A 22,498-nucleotide genomic window follows, 5' to 3' on the forward strand; every position below is an offset into this window, starting at 1 on the left:
ACTTTTCTGCCTACCCATTGCATGCAGCTCAGTTCTAATTGTCTCCTTACAGACAGCCATAGTTCCTCTATCAATCATATCCAGCCTTAAGTTTTCTAAACTCCTTCCTTTGTTTTTAGAAACAAGAATACCAAGCCGCCTCCTGTCACCGACAGTCAATTTTCTGGGCCTACCTGTGCCTCCCTGGTGCTCAATGCCATATCCATTTGCAATATTTTTCAAAACACGATAAACAGTGGACAAAGGGATGCCTGTTCTACTTGAAATCACTTTAGCTGATCTGATGTCCTTGTTATAATACTCTAAAATCAACTCCCTTTTCTCTAAATCATCCATACTGAGGATCACTGAAAATGTCGTCTGCTAGCAAGTAAACAAAGGGGGATAACTCTTCACAAACTAATGAAAAAGGATTAACGGAGTTGTCTTTCTTGAATGAAACCAAGCACTTGATAGCTGGTCAAGGTTGTTTATACTAGAAATCCAATTAAACATATTCCTAAAATTCTCAATAATTTCTAGTCATACTTATAAAGGCGCCACAAACAGATAAACAACATTCCAGTTACGTATTTAACCTTTCGTCTCACTGGTTGTCATGGAGGCCTGCTACTTGCAATATTGAGACTTTGATGAATAATGACAAATTGCTCTGTTTAACGCCGTTGATGCTGTAGTGGCGTTCGTCAGTCCCTGAACCACATTATTTTCCCTACTGCCACCCCCCACCCCCCTGCAGTGCTAAAGCCCTTAATGAAGCAAGTCTAAATTCCCTCAGGTTCTGAATTTCCCATCTGACTGGGGCTCCTTTTCAATTTAAATGGGTGTATTTGTTACTATCAAAAATATATCTATTCAGAGACTAAACGTTAGTCTGTAGTGGACTTGGCAGTGTTGTGATGCTAAGGGACGTTCATAACTTATGGCTACGGCGGGGAGTGGGGGGAGAGGGTGTGTGATGATGATGATATTTTATGGAGGAGAACGTACAATGTGATTAACCCCCCTTAAATTTATGCCATGTACAAAACCAATGACACCGAGACACGAGTTCGATTGGGTACATGGGTATAATGTGCGAAGCCCATTTCTGGTGTCCCCCGCCGTGATATTCTTGGAATATTGCTAAAAGCGGCGTAAACCTCACTCACTCACCCTCTTTGTTCCTCGCCAGAATAATCGCCTTGGTTTCCTTACATTATAACTTCTGCATGCACAGAAATTCTGAGGCTTGGCACCATCACATCTACAAGGGTCTACACCCACTCGAGGTCAGCATCGAAGCGCTTCCCCATTCAGGCGGAATAATCGGCAAGTATGATCTTGCGTAATTTCTGAAACGGTACCCTCGTGTGAAAAACACCCTACATTGGATCTAAACTTGGGCCACTCACAGCTGTGCCTGTATTCTGGTCTGTTTCCAGTCTAAGTATATCTCCTTGTGTCGTAATACCACCACTGCTTACGTAATGACTCAAGGGAAGCATGTCAGTGGGAGATTTTGTTTGGGGAATAACAAACAGATGTCGAGGGAGTGGTGATAGTAGAGCAAGAAGTGCAAGGAGGGGAAGTCTATATCTTCTCATACGCACGTGAGACTTTCAATGCGTCATTTCTTTGCTCTTTCTTCTATTACGTACGGAAACCATTTAGTTTCAGAACCATTTGTTTTTGGTTTTTGTTTGTTTTGTTTCTGGAAATGTCAAGATGCTAAGTAAAACTTTCAAGATGCTATGCTCAAATTTCAGCTTAGTTTCTTACAATTTCAACTTATTTTCTTGAAAATTCAAGCTAATTACCTACCTCGGACTATATTTGTACAGAGTACATGTTTTAATTTCAACTAAGTGTCTTGAAATTTCCAATTAAAATTTTAAAAAACCCAAAGCGAATTGCCCTCAAAACCTTCCGTATGTTTTGTTAATTCGTTACATTAACTTCAGATTTCAACTTGAAATACGCCGCTCTTCGCAATATTGCAGCAGTATTACGGCAAGGGACACCAGAAATGGGCTTCACACATTGTACCCATGTGGGGAATCGAACCCGCGTCTCCGGCGTGACGAGCGAACGCTTTAACCACTAGGCTACCCCACCACCCCAATGATGGTGTTCGGAAGAGAACGCATGATGTTATTCTGGTAGTGCTGGCCTTTATGACGTAATGATTACACAGCCCCAGCGTAGATTGTGTATTGGTTGGTCTTTGCTGTTGTCATCACATTATCGATATGATCGATGTTTGACGTCGGAATCATACGAACCTCGACGGCCTAACTTGACCATAACAGAGTCGAGGTAATTATCGGGATCACACAAACCGTATTACCATGACTATCCGGGTTTGAACAGCTCTTTTGCAAATGGTCTGCTTGTCGTAAGAAGCGGTTGACGGGATCGGGTGGTCACACATGTTATTGTATCCAAAATACGTAGATTGATTGTATGATCTCAAAGACTGGATTGTCTGGTCCAGATCCGATCATATACAGACTGTCGTCAAGCAATTGGAATATTGGTGATAACGGCGGTTGGGTAGCCTTGTGGTTAAAGCGTTCGCGCGTCATTTTGAAGACTCTGGTTCGATTCCCCTCATTGCTAAAGTGTGTGAAGTCAATTTCTGATGTCACAGCCGTAATGTTGATGGAATATTACTAAAAAGGGCGTAAAACCATACTCACTCACTAAAATAGACGGTTAACCTTGCATCTGTATTTCCCGTGAAGTGCTATTCAGTTCCGCCACTTCATTATTGGCAGTGAGTTAAATGAGGTCTAAAGTTCACGGTCGAATGACCTTTTACCTCCGCACCTAAGCACAAGTATCATCAAAGATGCTAAATCTTTGTTTGCGTTTACTTTTGACCTGGTGAGATGAAACTCAACACTGCCTTACAGAACAGTTAACACGAACTGTATACATGTAAGCTGTATGATACTGGCGCATAATGGATGCAGGTGACGTCGCCCCGAAGGTCATTGCTCCGTTAAAGGTGTTCATAAACACTAACGCCTACAGTCAATTGGCCGCGCTTGATGTGACGTCACAATAGCACGTGCTTCCCGCCCTTGCGGCTGTTCCTGCAACAGGACTACTGTTATTCTACCCTCGCAAAACTTCACACGGAAAATCAAAAGAAAATGATTGATAATTTAACTTTTCTATTTTGGAGACAAACATTATCAGACATCTTTCCAGAGTTGGGCTGATGTTTCATTACAATCTGCGTTGAAATGAACGTTTCATCATGAACCTATTTGGAGTTAGATTGTGATTCATTGGTTTAATTTTAACCCAAACAGACTAAAACCTCCGGAGGTATATGAATTTATTATAAACTTTTAACACTTTCAATTTGGATAGGAAGTATAAGCGTTAACAAACTTTTGAAAGACAGACATATGACCACACCATCATTTGTCTTTATCACCACCCCTAAACACAACGCATGGGATGCACGTGCACAACGCAGTACCCCCATACACGTGCATGGGGTGTCATTCTTGATTTTGACGGTTTTCAAGAAGGTCGAAAAATCACTGTAGACCATTAATTTGGACAATCATCTTGCATCACACAGTTGTGAGTGTTTGAAAATGAAAATCGTACACATGCAAAGTTCACGTCTTACACCATATTACTGTACAACCAGCTATAGTCATAAGGAAGGGCACTCTCAAAACATTCATTATTATCATATCAACATTGATTGACTCCAATATATCTCCCAAGTTTATTAATCGTAAATTAAAACTGAAGTTCCTCTACCTTTTTAAAGGGTATATTATAGATAGAAATAAATACCCCTGTTTACATTGATCTATACTAGTAGTCCGACTGAGATGAGAGATTGAGGATTGGTTGTTTGTTGTTTAACGCCGCACTCAGCAAAATTCCAGCTATATGGTGGCGGTCTGTAACTAATCTAGTCTGGACCATACAATCCAATGATCAACAACATGAGCATCGATCTGCGCAATTGGGAACCGATGACATGTGTCAACCAAGTCAGCGAGCATGACCACCCGATCCCGTTAGTCGCCTCTTACGACAAGCATAGTCGCCTTTTGTAGCAAGCAATGGTTGCTGAAGACCTATTCTACCCCGGATCTTCACAGGTTCACTTCTCTGTAATCACGTGTCAAAACATTGATTACACAACAGTCTCGTTTCCTGCTGACTGGGTTCCGTCCTATTGCGCAACTTAGTACAATAACCAGTCCAGAATTTTGAGACCAATTCATTCAACTGGATATATACATGTTAATCAATATTATTTGATATATCTATGCTCTTGTATATTGCAACACTACGCTCCTTCTAATCCTTGCAAACACGTCGGGCAAGCGTGCTCTGTCGTACAACGTGCTTTCACAAACGGAAATCTAGAAATCGTGGAAATCTCAAAACGAGGCTCGGCTGGTAGAAATGTTTGGCGGACTGGTACGGACTTGATATTATATCAATCACATTGTGCGTTATAAAAATACACTGAATGAGCGCAAAGAACACATAACAGGTGCAACCAGTGAGCCAGATGAATTGTGTATAATTTTACTACCTCATCAAACAGGGGCAATCTGTGACGTCTTAGTTAAGGTCTTGCTGCCTAAACCTCGCCTTCAAATATAGAAATACGATGTTGTTAAAATTCATTTGTAAATACCATTTTCTTATGAAACAAGGAATTGGAATTCAGTATAACCATAGTTGTTTGTAGTGTCTCTTTTCACTTTCACACGAGAAAATTCGGATCGGCTGAAAAGTAGGTCATTGTCTGAATTGGTTAATGAGACTCATGTTTCGGTTTGGAGTGAAACAGCCTAACCGAATATTTTTACAAACGACGTTTTCTTTCCACGGATAACATTCTCCGATATCTCAATACGATGTTCACCATCAAAATCTCACCATAGTTTGCCTTTACCAGTCTAGGGAGGTTCCGGGTTCGATTCGCCACGTGGGTATCATGTGTGAAGCCCATTTCTAGTATCCCCCGTCGTGATATTGCTGGAATATTGCTTAAAGCGGCGTAAAACCAAATTCACTCACTCACTCATTCACTCACTCACTCAATTAAAGAGTTCTTTTCCAAATGGTGGCATTTCAGAGAGGAACGGCGACACGGCACTTCTTGTGGTGTTCAGTGGGATTTGACTGGCAGGTACTTAGATCATCGAACAATCGTTGAAACAAAATACGCATGAAATATCTCCTTAGCCGATCTATTCAAGAAAACGCATTTGCCAACTGAAAATCAAAGATGGTCTCGAGATGGTACAGAATCAATAAATATTTACCTCTTAAAAGCTGATTTATCTGCTTTCGGTATATGTTTTGTAGTATGTTCACAAATCCCGATGTGCGAATTGCTGTGTTGGCCGATGCATGTCATCGTATCCCATGTAGCTGGGCGGATACCGAGTCCGCGTTAAACGAAAAGCAAGCGAGCAAAGTAACTAACAAAACAAACAATTCTCTCGACGCAGTGAGGTTGTTCCATATTGCCTCTGTTCACCCAGCAGAAAAATGGGTACCCGGTGGGATAAAGTCATGTGACTATAACCCTCTAGCGCCTAACAGGCATCTTGAGTTATCCGGGGCAAAAATAATCAGATTGTTTGGGTGCTTCGATAAATGTACCATTATTATTTTTATGTTTTATCGATTAAGATGAAAATGCCGCAGACAGTGTTCGGGTGATCCTGGCACAGTCAGGCTGGTAAGGCTCATCATCAGCTCAGGGCCCTTGCCCCCTCTACACGCAGCCCAGACAGCGAATGGGACTTCTCCCAGGAAACGCTGCCTAGTCGAACCCACCAAGAACTGTCCGGAGAATATGAAGGCTCCCCAACACTGCAGCCTTCTGCATTACCCAGAGTGTCAGAAGGGTTGTGCTCCCGGTGGAGAACCCGGGCACTCTCCTGATCTGCGCCAAGAGATCAGGAGGTACCAAAACAAGGGCACCCAGAACAATGGGGAGTCTGGCGACAGTGTACTTGGGATGCAAGCGAGACATTTCAAAGGCTGTATATGGGCCTATTCCACAGAAGTTTGAAAGCATCATTTTCCATGACGCCCGAACATACTCAGGGTCGTACCAAGGATGGACCTCGGAGTCAAATCCACAGGCATGGCGGAGACGGTAATAAAAGCAGCGAGTCATGCCATCATGTCTTTTAAGATATGCTTTTTGTGCCAAGGAAGGGCATCCACTGACAAGGTGTTGGACAGTCTCTGTGAATTCATTACAAAGTCGACATTTCATATTGATATTTTGGCGGTTGCGAGTGGGAAGTGACTGGTCTTGAGCAGCAAAAAAGAAAGCCCTCAGTTTCACATTTTAGACAAGCAGATTTCATCCAGGCGAAGGAGTCGGTTGGATTGCTATTCTGTTCCACACACTGCATGTACACACGATGCAAGGGTTTCTCTGAAAGCTTCTCCACAAATGACAGACTCTGGGCACACGTGGTGAAGGACTTCACCAGGTTTACTCCCATCGCTGTACCATCCAGCAGTACATTCCCATCAACAATATTAATATTATAATTAGTTATTTTTCGCAAACGTTAAAATGTTTTCTTTCGCGTTTGTCAATTAGGGTAGTGTGCGTCTAAGTACGGTATACATCGTAGTTTTTGAGTACACAATACTTAGAAAATCCCTTTGGAGCTGAAGTCTTAATTAACGTTAATTTCATCTCGTACTCAGTTTGAGAGGGTTACTCAAACAGCTGTAACATACCAAATGCTAATCGGAAAGGTTATGCCATCGCAATATGATCGATAATGTTATATGTCTCCATGACAACGTAATCCATCTTGTTGACAAAACACAAAGGAAGAGGACAAAGCATAACCATCCAGTGTTTTCTGCCTGGTGATTATGAAACGCGTAAGTTAGTTAACCAAGACGGTATCGCGAGCTCAACTAAACTGTGAAATTAGAAGACAACTGCACCCGATTATTCAAATGTACTCTTTAAAAAAGTAGGTGAACTTCATTTTTAATTTGCGATTGAAAAGAATCGGGATATATATCAGAGTCAATCAATGTTGATATGATAATTATGAATGTTTGGAGAGTGCATCACCACTTGTACTTCCTTATGACCATAGTTGTTTGTACAGTAATCGCTCTTGAAAGATGAGACGCCAAAGATGATTGGTGTATGACGGGGAATTTGTATGTGGACGGTTTTCATTTTAAAACAAACAACGGCTAGAAACAAACACTAACAACTGTGTGATGCAAGATGATTGACAAAATTAATGGTCTACAGTGACTTATCGACCTTGAAAACCGTCAAAATCAAGAATGACACCCCATGCACGTGTATGGGGCTACTGCATTGTGCACGTGCATCCCATGCGTTGTGTTTAGGGGTCGTGATAAGAGAAATGGTGGTGCGTTCATAAGATGTCTGTCCTTGAAACGTTTGTTGACGCTTATACTTCCTATCCAAATTGAAATTTCAGGTTTTTAAGAGTATGCTAACAAAAGAAAAACATATCAAAATTTTACTTATAAATGATTAGGTTTACAAAAGTCAATAGGCAATACAGGAGTCAGATATGTGGCAGCAGCAAAATATAAATGCCCTTCAGTGAACTCACGAACGTCGAACCTGTGACGAATTGGTCTTCAGCAGCCCATGCTTGTCGTAAGAGGCGATTAACGGGATCGGGTGTTCAGACTCGCTTACTTGGTTGACACATGTCATCCCATCCCAATTGCGTAGATTGGTACTCATGCTGCTGATCTTTGGGTTGTCTGGTATAGACTCGATTATTTACAGACCACCGCCATATAGCTGGAATATTGTTGCTTGCGGCGTAAACCAATATATAAACAAACAAAACACGAATGTTGAGAAATTGTTGATTCCGTTGCTCAGGAATTTAGGATTCCAGTCAGATGGCAAATGGCTTCGCATCGCATTCAAGTCCCTCTGATATAGAAACTGTTACAGACAATCCACGAATTGGGTAATTCCACCTTGGAGAGGTAACATAATTGGAACAGAGCTAACAGAGCAAAGGGAGGCCATTTGAATTTAACGAACGCTTCATTCATTTGCTGCCACCTACTGTCAGTGCTTCAGAATATTTATCAATTATAGTACCGATGAATTTCACTCTAAACAAAAAGGTTAATCGAATAAAGTGAAATTAAGATTATGAATTCTCATAATTTTACCCTGCCAATTGAACATTCAAATCTCAGAATTTTATTCAACTTAGGATAAAAGATGTTTAACAAACGATCATAGTTTGAAATCGCCATTATTGGTTTGCATTACAAAGGGGTATGCACTTTAAATGAAACACCGAGAACAAGTAGGGTTGGTTTTAGTTAACGCTCATCACATACCGCACGTGCATTTATTTCACTGTTCCATCTACTGCGCTCACCCCCTTGTAATACAAACCAATAATAGCGATTTGAATTATGATCGTTTGTTAAACAACTTTTATCCTAAGTTGAATAAAATTCTGAGGTTAAAATGTTCATTTGGCAAGGTAAAATAATGAGGATTCGCAATCTTAATTTCACATAACTTGATTTAGTTTTTGTTTAAAGTGAAATTCATCGGTATGTTTTCACTGCAAACAGACTATATGCTTTGTTTACAGATCGACGTTGATTCACAGGAATACTTCTGTACGAGTTGAGGAAACAAAAGCTGGAGCTACCGGTATGACATGGCATGAATGCTAATACCTGTTGTCGTCACTGCTTTTCGATGATCAATGGGGGCGGTGGGGTAGTCCAGTGGTTGAAGCGTTCGACAAAGGTTCGGGTTCGATTCCCCACATGGGTACAATTAGTCTGTCTCACCGTCCCTGAACCACATTAATTCCCCTACTGCCAAGCCCTCTCTGCAGTGCTAAAGCCCTAAATAATGCAAGCCTAGATTTCCTCAGGTTCTGAATCTCTGGTCTCCCTGGGGCTCCTTTTCAATATAAATGGGCTTGTTTGTTACTATCAAAATTATATATATTCGTAGACTAAGCCTTAGTCTAGGTTACAATGTGTGAAGCCCATTTCTGGTATCCTCCGCCGTGATATTGCTGGAATATTGCTAAAAGCGACGTAAAACTAAACTCACCCACTCACTCGATGATCAATGAAATAATGTTTGTTCTTAACGCTCCCTGGAATCAGCGTCAGACAATAGTCCAGACTGTTTTATACGCATTTGAACTGGGGTGATGTTACTGAATGTATATATTTGATGAGGCATGGTCCTACATGCATTTATTCTGCATCCGCGTGGAATAATGCTGAAGCATAATGCTAAGTATCTGGGTGTCTCTTATGGAAATTCAAATAGGAATCCCAATTCAGACTCCTTATGAAGTTTGTATTTTCCACAAAAATATGGTTGGTTTTGATTTTATTGGTGAAGTTCCAGATATCATTCATGTGTTTTCTTTAATCACATATTTTATTGTGTGCACATTAAGCGCGATATGAAATCATAATGGAAAAGGCGAACACACTTATGACGAACTGACCGATGTAACATTTCTCTTTGTCCCGTCCACTTGCTGTGTATTTTAGTGAAACTGCTTTTAATGAATTACTGTGCTAACGAAGTAAAATTAGTCGTTAGTTCGTTATAACTGTAGTGTACTGTCCTCCCCCAAAATATAGCGCGGTGGGGTAGCCCAGGGATTGAAGCGTTCGCTCGTCACGCCGAAGGTCCGGGTTCGATTCCCCACATGGTACTTTGTGTGAAGCCCATTTCTGGTGTCCCCCGCCGTGATATTGCTGGAGTATTGCTAAAAGGGGTGTAAAACCAAACTCACTCACTCACAGAAAATATGGGCCATTTATTCACTGTGAAACTAAATGAATTGAGATAAAACTATACTGTGTGACACCATTGTATCTGTGATGTGCAATACTGATAGGAGTGCCAGAAATCTCGTACAGTTGTAGCAGGTGAACGTTTCCCACCTGACCAAGCTCCTGGAGATAAAAAAACAGCCTGCTAAAACACCAACCAACTCACACGCATAATGTACCTCGCCGTTCTGTCGCTATGTGTTTTACTATGTGGGTCTATTTCTGGGTTGATTCTGCCCATAAAAAGCCAGATGGTAGTACAGATGTCTCAAGCCTCTCTGAGTCACGTTACCCTCCTTGAACAGACTGTGACCACTCTTCAGAAAACCACTGGACAGTTACAAACAGATCTACAGGTCAGCAAGGCACAATCAGCTGCTCAAATTGCGACTTTGACAAAGGAAGTGGATTCCCTAAAAGCAGAACTGAAGCTATCCTCCAATGATATCGCTGTGTTGAAATCAGAAATGAATGACATGAAACGGATTACCAGTAACACTAATAATCAGTTGAACTTAACAATCTTGGATTGGATCAGCCACGACGTCAAGATGAACACGGCACAGGTAAATGCATTTCAGACGGACGTCAATATGTTGGGCAAACAACTCAGTCTAGTAAACGCTACTGTTGATGATGTAAAGAGAGAGACAGACAGATGTATCCAGAATACGTCATCAGCTATCCAGCTTATAACACAGCAACAAGCCGAACTCCAGTCGACAAAGACGCTGACACAAAGTACATCGCAACAACTGATGAGGCTGGAACTGGAACTGAACTCAACATCTGCAGGTCTGCTTCTGACACAGAATAATTTCATCTCAACGAGTACTGACGTCACGACTTTGAGAGGTGACCTGTCCGCTGTGAAGAACCAGTCCCAGGATAACAAGCAGTCTTTGGCAAAGGTTAAACAAGATCTGAAGTTGTTGGCGGATGTTCACACGACGAATATCAGCCTGGAGACTTTGTCAGCTGACCTGGCCGCTGTCAAAACACAATCTGAGGACAATAAGAAGTTGGTGGCGGCACTTGGTAAGTTACCGCTAAGCATATTGTTTGATATTCAATGTTTTTCCTGTGCACTTTGTAGAGACTGACAGTATATGATATGACATATTATTCTAAATTATCGGCAAGAAACTTTGCGTGGAAAACTGAGATGTAGTCTAGAACTGTGTCTATGGTTGTTATCTGAGATGCGGGGTAGCCTAATGGTGAAAGCTTCCGCTCGTCAAGCTGAAGATATTGTTTGATATTCAATGTTTTTCGTGTGCACTTTGTAGAGACTGATAGTATATGATATGAGTTATCTCACACTGACATATTTGATTTTTATGCCAGACTGAGTCGTAGTCTGGAACTGTGTGTAGAGTTTATTATCTCAGATGCATTGAAAGGTTCTCGATAGAATCTATGCAGTACAACATAAAGCTTCGTTAGGACAAATGAGGTTTGTAACCTTATTGTTCATCCTCGATAGTCTCCAGGGTATACGTTCGATAAATCTCCACTAGTACTCTGGATGCATATACGGCTCGGTCCGATAATTGTATTACCTCCCGTTGATGGCTCCGCCTTGTTACAGTAGACAATCAGATAAACAAGTACAACCGAGCTTGCCAGCGTTAACAAAGATGACGGCCGCAGCTGCGAAGGTTTGCTCGCTGTGTGACTCATATTTAGTGGAAAAATCGTATACAGACAAATTATTGACAGGTCTGAAATCCTAAAAAAAATATGCAAGAACTCTTTTACCTCTTTCAGGGTACCTCTGCAACAATTGTGTTGCCAAGTTTAATCGGTTAGATAAAAGAAGCGGAAGTGAGTTGTGGTAGAAGCCTTGTGATATGTACGCTCAACTTCCCAGCGTAGACACCTGATTGGATAAAAAGCCAGCTAAATCATTTGACATCAAACTAAAGAAGCTCGACAGAGCATGAAAGAGCTCATTAGTCAGCAGATTATAAAGCGGACTGCCATAGTGCAAATGTTGCTATCACCAATGGTATTCACATAATTTCTGAGAATAAGGCCTGTGTAAATATTATCATAAAGAGCAACAAGGTCAAACTTGATCTCCCACAGTACGTTAATTTCAGAGGAGAAAGACTTTTCAGAGACAAATATGCAGTTTGTAAGAATAATAGAGCATGTCAAAAACGAATTAAGCGAAGCATATATGGAAGAAGCAACATTAACTTCATACGTTCAAAGGGTAATTTCCATGTTACTACGTTTTACTTAAGTGTAAGGGTTACATGGAGGTAAAAAACCGATATCATCGCAAAAACAACCCCCGGAAAGATAGTGACATGTATATTTTGTGCCCCACAATTCACTAGACCTGGTCATATTTTGTGTTTTGAGGAGCAAGAACATATGGCTACCGCGGCTGGCATACCCAGCGAGGTGTAATAATACACACATACGATAAATAACATCAGCCTTGAATACCACGGATGACGTCAGCAGAAATACAAGGTTATGAATAAGGACTCACTATATATAGCCATCACTGCCATATTTGTGAAGTAGGTTTCAGAGCCCGGTAGAGGTGTTATTATAAGGCCACCTCGACGTCATCTGGGGTGAAGGGGAAGCCTAGTGGTTAAAGCGTTCGCTCGTCACGCCGAAGACACGGGTTCTATTCCACACATGGGTACAATGTGTGAAGCCCATATCTGGTGTCCCCGGCCATGATATTGCTGGAATATTGCTAAAAGCGGCACAAAACTAAACTCACTCACTCGACGTCATCTTTCAAAACGACAGAGCTGGAACTAATACGAAAACACATTGGACATTTACTATCACTCGGGCTGCTGACAACCCCAGAAACAAAGGCACATAGATTAGTCAAACTAACCAGTCATAGGTTTCTGACCCATCTAAGGGACGCAACTCTGCAGAATGCATTGTGACGTCTAAGGCAGCTCGTTCATCAACTGTTCCCTATCTATTTCCTCGAAATATTGCTGATGTGATATAAACTAGGGTAGCCTAGTGGTTAAAGCGTTCGCTCGTCACGTCGAAGGCCTGGGTTCGATTCCCCACATGGGTACAATGTGTGAAGCTAATTTATGGTCCCCCGCCGTGACATTGCTGGAATATTGCTAAAAGCGGCGTAAAACTAAACTCACTGTATCAGGGACGTCTTCAATACAGCTGCATCCTCCTGTGCCAGGGGCGTCTTCAGCTCTTTCTTTTAATAATTCATTCATTTGTTTTACCTCAGCATCAAAGACCAGAAACGTGGCATTCCAAGTTTCCAGCCCAACAAGCAAGACACCTGCATTCACTGCCCTGACATTCATTAAGACCCTGTACAACGCCGGATCTGCCTTTAACACCACCACGGGAAGGTTCTCAGCGCCGGAGTCTGGAACCTACATGTTCTGGACCAAGCTGGAGATGGTCGAGTCCAACACCAACATGAACGTGTACATCATGAAGTCCGGGAGAGTGTCCATGGCAGGCGGGTACGTGGCGACGGACTCCAATATTTACGTCGCTGATAGTTCTGCTGTTGCTGTTGATCATCTCAGCAAGGGGAGGAGGTTTGGGTGGAGGTGTCGTCGACACACAACCTCTATGATGGCAATATGTCGTCATACTTTGGTGGGGTCATGCTGTCAGTAGATTGATAAATTTGTTTTGTTATCCTGAACTGTATTAGAAGTCATATCAAATGTAGCAGTTGAACGTTTGTTTGTTTGTTTGTTACTTAACACCACACTCAGCAATATTCCAGCTGAGGTGGAAGGTGATCAACATAAAGAGCACAATTCGGACACAATGACATGTGTCAACCAAGTCAGCGAGCCTGACCACCCGATCCCGTTAATCGCCTTCTACGACAATTATAACCCGGATCTTCATGGGTGTAATTGGATGTTGAACCTATCACAAACAACAACTAATAATACAGCTCCCGTAACCAGACTTTGAGAACAAATCAGAATTGTGTGAGAAATTTTAATTAATTATTTTTCAGAATGTTGTGAACAATTTTACTTTCTTACTGTCTGTTAGAAACCATTTGAGTATCTCTGAATCGATTCTGAATTCGATAATTGTTCGATTTTAATTTTTGTTGAATCGTTTCAGATTTGTATGTAAAGGTTGTCTCAGCTGTAAAAACACAAGGAAAGGAAAAAGATGATCCTGATTTGTTACCAAAAATATATTTTACACACTAAGCAGATTTTCACGGTGATATATATCATCGTCCTATTGCCACTGAATTCAAATTCGGTACAAGCAACACATCCTAACAAAGTTCAGGACCATAAACAGTTCGTGCTATCACATTGATCCAGTCTGCCTATCATGCTTGTAATAGACTCAAGTAAAGGAAGCGGAACTGTAACCGCGAGAATGCCACAGACCGAGGCAGTACAGCTACCCTTTGTGTCAGGGGCGTCTTCAGTCCATCTGCATCCTACTGTATCGGGGCGTCTTCAGTCCATCTGCATCCTCCTGTATCGGGGCGTCTTCAGTCCATCTGCATCCTCCTGTATCGGGGCGTCTTCAGTCCATCTGCATCCTCCTGTACCGGGGCGTCTTCAGTCCATCTGCATCCTCTTGTATCGAGGCGTCTTCAGTCCATCTGCATCCTCCTGTATCGGGGCGTCTTCAGTCCATCTGCATCCTCCTGTATCGTGGCGTCTTCAGTCCATCTGCATCCTCCTGTATCGGGGCGTCTTCAGTCCATCTGCATCCTCCTGTATCAGGGCGTCTTCAGTCCATCTGCATCCTCCTGTATCGGGGCGTCTTCAGTCCATCTGCATCCTCCTGTATCGGGGGTGTCTTCAGTCCATCTGCATCCTCTTGTATCAGGGCGTCTTCAGTCCATCTGCATCCTCTTGTATCAGGGCGTCTTCAGTCCATCTGCATCCTCCTGTATCGGGGCGTCTTCAGTCAATCTGCATCCTCCTGTATCGTGGCGTCTTCAGTCCATCTGCATCCTCCTGTATCGGGGCGTCTTCAGTCCATCTGCATCCTCCTGTATGGGGGGCGTCTTCAGTCCATCTGCATCCTCCTGTATCGTGGCGTCTTCAGTCCATCTGCATCCTCCTGTATCGTGGCGTCTTCAGTCCATCTGCATCCTCCTGTATGGGGCGTCTTCAGTCCATCTGCATCCTCCTGTATCGGGGCGTCTTCAGTCCATCTGCATCCTCCTGTATCGGGGCGTCTTCAGTCCATCTGCATCCTGTGTCATGGCGTCTTCAGTCCATCTGCATCCTCCTGTATCGGGGCGTCTTCAGTCCATCTGCATCCTCCAGTATCGTGGTGTCTACAGTCCATCTGCATCCTCCTGTATCGGGGGTCTTCAGTCCATCTGCATCCTCCTGTATCGGGGTGTCTTTCAGTCCATCTGCATCCTCCTGTATCGGGGCGTCTTCAGTCCATCTGCATCCTCCTGTATCGGGGTGTCTTCAGTCCATCTTGCATCTTCCTGTATCGGGGCGTCTTCAGTCCATCTGCATCCTCCTGTATCAGGGCGTCTTCAGTCCATCTGCATCCTCCAGTATCGTGGTGTCTACAGTCCATCTGCATCCTCCTGTATCGGGGCGTCTTCAGTCCATCTGCATCCTCCTGTATCGGGGTGTCTTCAGTCCATCTGCATCCTCCTGTATCGGGGCGTCTTCAGTCCATCTGCATCCTCCTGTATCGGGGTGTCTTCAGTCCATCTGCATCCTCTTGTATCAGGGCGTCTTCAGTCCATCTGCATCCTTCTTGTATCGGGGCGTCTTCAGTCCATCTGCATCCTCCTGTATCGGGGCGTCTTCAGTCAATCTGCATCCTCCTGTATCGTGGCGTCTTCAGTCCATCTGCATCCTCCTGTATCGGGGCGTCTTCAGTCCATCTGCATCCTCCTGTATGGGGGCGTCTTCAGTCCATCTGCATCCTCCTGTATCGTGGCGTCTTCAGTCCATCTGCATCCTCCTGTATCGTGGCGTCTTCAGTCCATCTGCATCCTCCTGTATGGGGGCGTCTTCAGTCCATCTGCATCCTCCTGTATCGGGGCGTCTTCAGTCCATCTGCATCCTCCTGTATCGGGGCGTCTTCAGTCCATCTGCATCCTGTGTCATGGCGTCTTCAGTCCATCTGCATCCTCCTGTATCGGGGCGTCTTCAGTCCATCTGCATCCTCCAGTATCGTGGTGTCTACAGTCCATCTGCATCCTCTTGTATCGGGGCGTCTTCAGTCCATCTGCATCCTCCTGTATCGGGGGTGTCTTCAGTCCATCTGCATCCTCCTGTATCAAGCGTCTTCAGTCCATCTGCATCCTCCTGTATCGGGGTGTCTTCAGTCCATCTGCATCCTCCTGTATCGGGGCGTCTTCAGTCCATCTGCATCCTCCAGTATCGTGGTGTCTACAGTCCATCTGCATCCTCCTGTATCAGGGCGTCTTCAGTCCATCTGCATCCTCCTGTATCGGGGTGTCTTCAGTCCATCTGCATCCTCCTGTATCGGGGCGTCTTCAGTCCATCTGCATCCTCCTGTATCGGGGTGTCTTCAGTCCATCTGCATCTTCCTGTATCGGGGCGTCTTCAGTCCATCTGCATCCTCCTGTATCGGGGCGTCTTCAGTCCATCTGCATCCTCCAGTATCGTGGTGTCTACAGTCCATCTGCATCCTCCTGTATCGGGGCGTCTTCAGTCCATCTGCATCCTCCTGTATCGGGGTGTCTTCAGTCCATCTGCATCCTCCTGTATCAGGGCGTCTTCAGTCCATCTGCATCCTCCTGTATCGGGGTGTCTTCAGTCCATCTGCATCCTCTTGTATCAGGGCGTCTTCAGTCCATCTGCATCCTCTTGTATCAGGGCGTCTTCAGTCCATCTGCATCCTCCTGTATCGGGGCGTCTTCAGTCAATCTGCATCCTCCTGTATCGTGGCGTCTTCAGTCCATCTGCATCCTCCTGTATCGGGGCGTCTTCAGTCCATCTGCATCCTCCTGTATGGGGCGTCTTCAGTCCATCTGCATCCTCCTGTATGGGGCGTCTTCAGTCCATCTGCATCCTCCTGTATCGTGGCGTCTTCAGTCCATCTGCATCCTCCTGTATCGGGGCGTCTTCAGTCCATCTGCATCCTCCTGTATCGGGGCGTCTTCAGTCCATCTGCATCCTCCTGTATCAGGGCGTCTTCAGTCCATCTGCATCCTCCTGTATCGGGGCGTCTTCAGTCCATCTGCATCCTCCTGTATCGGGGCGTCTTCAGTCCATCTGCATCCTCAGTATCGTGGTGTCTACAGTCCATCTGCATCCTCCTTGTATCGGGGCGTCTTCAGTCCATCTGCATCCTCCTGTATCAGGGTGTCTTCAGTCCATCTGCATCCTCCTGTATCAGGGCGTCTTCAGTCCATCTGCATCCTCCTGTATCGGGGTGTCTTCAGTCCATCTGCATCCTCTTGTATCAGGGCGTCTTCAGTCCATCTGCATCCTCCTGTATCGGGGGCGTCTTCAGTCCATCTGCATCCTCCTGTATCGTGGCGTCTTCAGTCCATCTGCATCCTCCTGTATCGGGGCGTCTTCAGTCCATCTGCATCCTCCTGTATCGGGGCGTCTTCAGTCCATCTGCATCCTCCTGTATCGGGGCGTCTTCAGTCCATCTGCATCCTCCTGTATCGGGGCGTCTTCAGTCCATCTGCATCCTCCTGTATCAGGGCGTCTTCAGTCCATCTGCATCCTCCTGTATCGTGGCGTCTTCAGTCCATCTGCATCCTCCTGTATCGGGGCGTCTTCAGTCCATCTGCATCCTCCTGTATCGGGGCGTCTTCAGTCCATCTGCATCCTCCTGTATCGGGGCGTCTTCAGTCCATCTGCATCCTCCTGTATCGGGGCGTCTTCAGTCCATCTGCATCCTCCTGTATCAGGGCGTCTTCAGTCCATCTGCATCCTCCTGTATCGGGCGTCTTCAGTCCATCTGCATCCTCCTGTATCGGGGCGTCTTCAGTCCATCTGCATCCTCCTGTATCAGGGCGTCTTCAGTCCATCTGCATCCTCCTGTATCGGGGCGTCTTCAGTCCATCTGCATCCTCCTGTATCGGGGCGTCTTCAGTCCATCTGCATCCTCCTGTATCAGGGCGTCTTCAGTCCATCTGCATCCTCCTGTATCGTGGCGTGTTCAGTCCATCTGCATCCTCCTGTATCGGGGCAGCTGCAGCTAAGAGAGACACTGATGTTGCTGTAACACCTGCTATAAATACAACAGCTGTTACTGCCACAATAACCTGTCATCCTCAGCGGTTCAAGGGTCTGTGAATGATCCTTTGAGACACAGACTTATTGCACACAAACGTATTGACGGTGGTAATGCATATCATACATATTTATGATGTATGTAGTTTGCAGTCAAGTGATTAAGAGGAGTTGCTTCCCCTAACCGGTCTATGGTCAGTCGTTTTTGCGAGTTCAATATTCGCAATGAATGTTGATTTATTTTTATGCCCGAAAGTACTGTTCAGAGGTCCAGACGCCAAATCTGGCTGGGGCAAAAGTAAAATCCGTCTGGGTCTGTGCGTCTGTTCAAGGTAGCATCAAACCCATTAACCCACTCACTCACAAAGTCACTGAGCATGCATTGACGTAAAAAGGTACTATACATTGCGACAGATAAAAAAACCTGAAATTAGTTTGACATTATAAGTTGTTCACTGGTCTCGAGGGGGACATGGGCTGATGTATCCTCGATGTTTGTTTATGTTCCCTGAGCCTGAACCCATGGGCCCCGAGGGACCAGTGAACAACGTATTTATCTTACCGAACACCTCAATGGTAATTTTGAACTGTTTGAAGCACGGGTATCGGATCATAGTATGGAGTACCAGGCGACAAGACGAGAAGAAAAACAAATTTAGAGTCATCTCCCTTCCATGTATTTGCATTCGCAAACTATCGGTAATTTCCGTACATCATACGTTATTCAATGTTATTCGAGATAAAGAATTACTACTACGAAGTACCAAATGAGTTCGGCATTCCAAGCAGGGTACGTAGAAAATGTTACGCGCTTGTAAGCGGGGTACATTGAAAATAATAGAAGAGCGCTCAGCCAATCAGAAAACGACTTTTATGTGTGAAGCAATATAATTACTGCTATACCTATGACAAACTGAACTGAACTGCGACGAATAAACAGGCAATAAAATGAAAAAGAAACCCCAGCTACAAATGATGTATTGATTCAAATGTATGCACATACGTAACAGGACGCTATAAAAATGTATATTGGCACAAATAAATACGCAACATATGATCACATGTGTCACGTAACAACGGGATGTCACAGGATGCCACGTGACGAAAATGTTATAAACATCCAGCTACGTCAAAGCCTACCGCTTCTACAACGACGACAGAAATATATACAATAACTGAACTATACCCCAACATAGCTACATTACAAATACGTTTGTTTGGCTTCATAAATATTTCATTTTGCTTCAAACATAATATGTCACTATGCTTCGTAAATATTCATTTAGCAAACTGTTCTCACACATATACAAAAATGCACACGTATGACGGCTTGTATTCAAGGGATGTCTCTGTATTTATTGCCTCGGGTGACAATGTGCTGTCATGCATTCTCGACGCATTCCACAACCACTTCTACATCAACGACTTCATCAATGGAAATAGATGCTATGTCCATGCCCCGAATCAATTGGCAGCATTTGGTATTCCAAACAGAACATGAGGCACGAAAGACGTGTATACATAATCAGCATATGCGTCTACAGTAATTGCTCGCTGAAGATAAAATTGTTGGAGGGAAATGATATACTAGTATATTAGTATATTGTATAAATATGATCCTTCATAAACATCAATTTGCTTATTTATTGCTTATATAGCTACTTATATACATATAATATATATAAGTATGTATAAACAATAATGTCAACATCCATATATATTGCTTATATACCCGAAAAGATCACTTGTTAGTATAGTTTAACGCCGCTTGTAGCAATTTGCATTTTTATTGCTATGTGGGGATGTATATCAGCGTAACGAACGGCGCTTTAACTATTACGCACACACACACACACACACACACACACACACACACACACACACACACATACATATTATTATATAAACACACATTCTTCAGGTAACAAAGGGATGTAACTGCTGTATGTATGCCACGAGAGCCTAACTGCCGTATGTGCTACAACCTACATGGACTACGACCACCAACCGAAATACGATACTGTAACGAGGTTCCAACATAACTGTTAAGTGGTAACACTTAATTCTAGGCATGTCTTGTTTGCCTCAGTTATATAAAACGTAACAACTTCTGAATTAACATTCAGTCTTAAATACTACAAGCTGTGTAGCTGCCAGTGACGAGATACGCTGGTTATAGAAACACAATACATCAGCAGGTTCCCCAATGTATATACATCTACATACAGATAGAGTCGGCTGTGCCTTGAATGAGGGCATTGATTATTATAGCGTTGTTTATGATGTAATCGGGGCGGTGGGGTAGCCTAGTGGTTAAAGCGTTAGCTCGTCACGCCGAAGACCCGGGTTCGAGTCCCCACATCGGTACAATATGTGAAGCCCATTTCTGGTGTCCCCCGACGTGATGTTGCTGGAATATTGCTAAAAGCGGCGTAAAACCAAACTCAGTCAGTCAGTTATACTGTAATCGGCGTTATGTTCCCAGAGTTATGAATAATTACCTAGCCTCGAGACTTTAATAGTCAGTGACCTCTGACTTTGCTGTTTCCTGATGTTGTCATGCTGGTTTTCAACAACGACAGTGACGACCAAATGAAACACGATATTATAACTGTTTGTTCTGCTTCACAGACAGTTTAGACGTGACTGGCATTGACAGCCAGTCATAATTTATTCACTGGTGTGTAGCTGTGAACAGCTGGTCAAGTAACATGATATTCTGTAGGTAATTACAAGTACAAATACATTGGAATGTTTAGTTCTCGGACGTGATGTAAATATAGGTAGATTTGAACCTGTGTTGCATGAGGGCACCTCTTGTCATATTAATTACATTGACAAGAAGACTCGAAGTAGTAGGTGTGTGTGAATATACAGGTAGATTTAAACTTGTGTTGTATGAAGGTAATGCTTATATTAATTACATTGACAAGAAGACTCGAAGTAGTAGGTGTGTGTGAATATACAGGTAGATTTAAACATATTGGTAGCAACTTGGTATGTTGTATGAAGGCAATGCTTATATTATTTACATTGACAAGAAGACTCGAAAGTAGTACGTGTGTGTAAATATATAGGTAGATTAAACGTGTGTTGCATGAGGGCAATGCTTATATTATTTACATTGACAAGAAGACTGTGAAAGTAGATTTAAACGTGTGTGTAATTGATATACATAGGTAGATTAAACGTGTGTTGCATGAGGGCAATGCTTATATTATTTACATTGACAAGAAGACTCGAAAGTAGTACGTGTGTGTAAATATATAGGTAGATTTAAACGTGTGTTGCATGAGGGCAATGCTTATATTATTTACATTGACAAGAAGACTCGAAAGTAGTACGTGTGTGTGAGTATGTAGGTAGATTTAAACGTGTGTTGCATGAAGGAAATGCTTATATTAATTACATTGACAAGAAGACTCGAAAGTAGTACGTGTGTGTAACATATAGGTATATTTAAACTTGTATTGTATGAAGGTAATGCTTGTCAGATTAATTACAAGAAGACTCGAAAGAATATTCTTAATCTTGAACGGTATTAGCACCCACACAGAAAACGTCTATCCATTGCTGTAATGATGTCAAACAATATAACTTGTTCCCTCTTTGATAACGGTGCTGTCATATACATAGAAACGTAGCATCAATTGCAATAAAGACGTTGTCTATACATAAACCTCATCCCTCTTCATCATACCAGGTCTTTAACGAAATAATGTCACACAGCTGAAACACTGTTTTACAATGGGTACATTTCTATATTTCGCGCTGTTTATAGTTTGGGCACAGTTTTGTGATCCCCACCCAGAATACGAAGAAGTCACGGGCTTATTCTTGCAATAGCATGTGTGGTAAGATGATAACAAACAATACCCTGTAACTTGTCCTCTCTGCAGACAGAAGTTCCATGCAGGGAGGAGACATTATTTTCAACAAATATATAGAGGATACTAAACGACCTTCCGTGTAATACCATTTTTATCAAACGAGTTAATGATTTGGTATCAAACGATCGAAAGCGAGTTTGATACTAAATCTTTCATGAGTTTCATAAAATGGTATTTCACGGAAGCGACTTTAGTATTCTGTTTATTACTCTCCAACATAGATTCATAGAAACTACCTACAGTGTGATGACTCTCAGCTTTCGGCAAGTCAAGCAAGGTCCAATACCAATGTGACTGAGATATTAGCAGTCTGACGTCATAACTGTAACCATTATGACGCCATCAATGTGACATTCGTGGATTTAATCAGGCATAACGTCAAATTGAACATTCGTGGATTTAATCAGGCATAACGTCAAACTGAACATTCGTGGATTTAATCAGGCATAACGTCAAATTGAACATTCATGGATTTAATCAGGCATAACGTCAAACTGAACATTCGTGGATTTAATCAGGCACGTCAAATTTAATCAGATT

General features: G+C 43.1%; 2 protein-coding genes across 2 annotated transcripts in view; one reads left to right on the forward strand and one right to left on the reverse strand.

Annotated features, from left to right (window-relative positions):
- Positions 1-1,957: 1,957 nt before the first annotated feature.
- Positions 1,958-22,498, reverse strand: part of LOC124252805 (peroxynitrite isomerase THAP4-like) — a 31,115-nt gene continuing 10,574 nt past the window's right edge. The window contains exon 6 of the transcript XR_006892031.1: positions 1,958-2,073. The gene's annotated coding sequence lies outside the window, so the exon portion shown is untranslated. The remainder of the gene's footprint in view (positions 2,074-22,498) is intronic.
- Positions 9,956-13,566, forward strand: LOC124252804. The gene is made up of 2 exons (XM_046686479.1): positions 9,956-10,896; positions 13,100-13,566. The coding sequence occupies exons 1-2, from the start codon at positions 10,032-10,034 to the stop codon at positions 13,501-13,503; spliced, it is 1,269 nt and encodes a 422-aa protein (XP_046542435.1). The 5' UTR covers positions 9,956-10,031; the 3' UTR covers positions 13,504-13,566.

The sequence above is a fragment of the Haliotis rubra genome, unplaced genomic scaffold (assembly GCF_003918875.1).
Source record: "Haliotis rubra isolate DU_JTF1 unplaced genomic scaffold, ASM391887v1 Scf524, whole genome shotgun sequence".
In the NCBI taxonomy this organism is placed as follows: Eukaryota; Metazoa; Mollusca; class Gastropoda; order Lepetellida; family Haliotidae; genus Haliotis; species Haliotis rubra.

Excerpts from the sequence above, each read along its gene's own strand:
- LOC124252804 (XM_046686479.1), top strand. The coding sequence starts at position 10,032 with ATGTACCTCGCCGTTCTGTCGCTATGTGTTTTACTATGTGGGTCTATT. Across the intron at positions 10,897-13,099 it reads GAAGTTGGTGGCGGCACTTG|CATCAAAGACCAGAAACGTG; the intron begins GTAAGTTACCGC and ends GTTTTACCTCAG.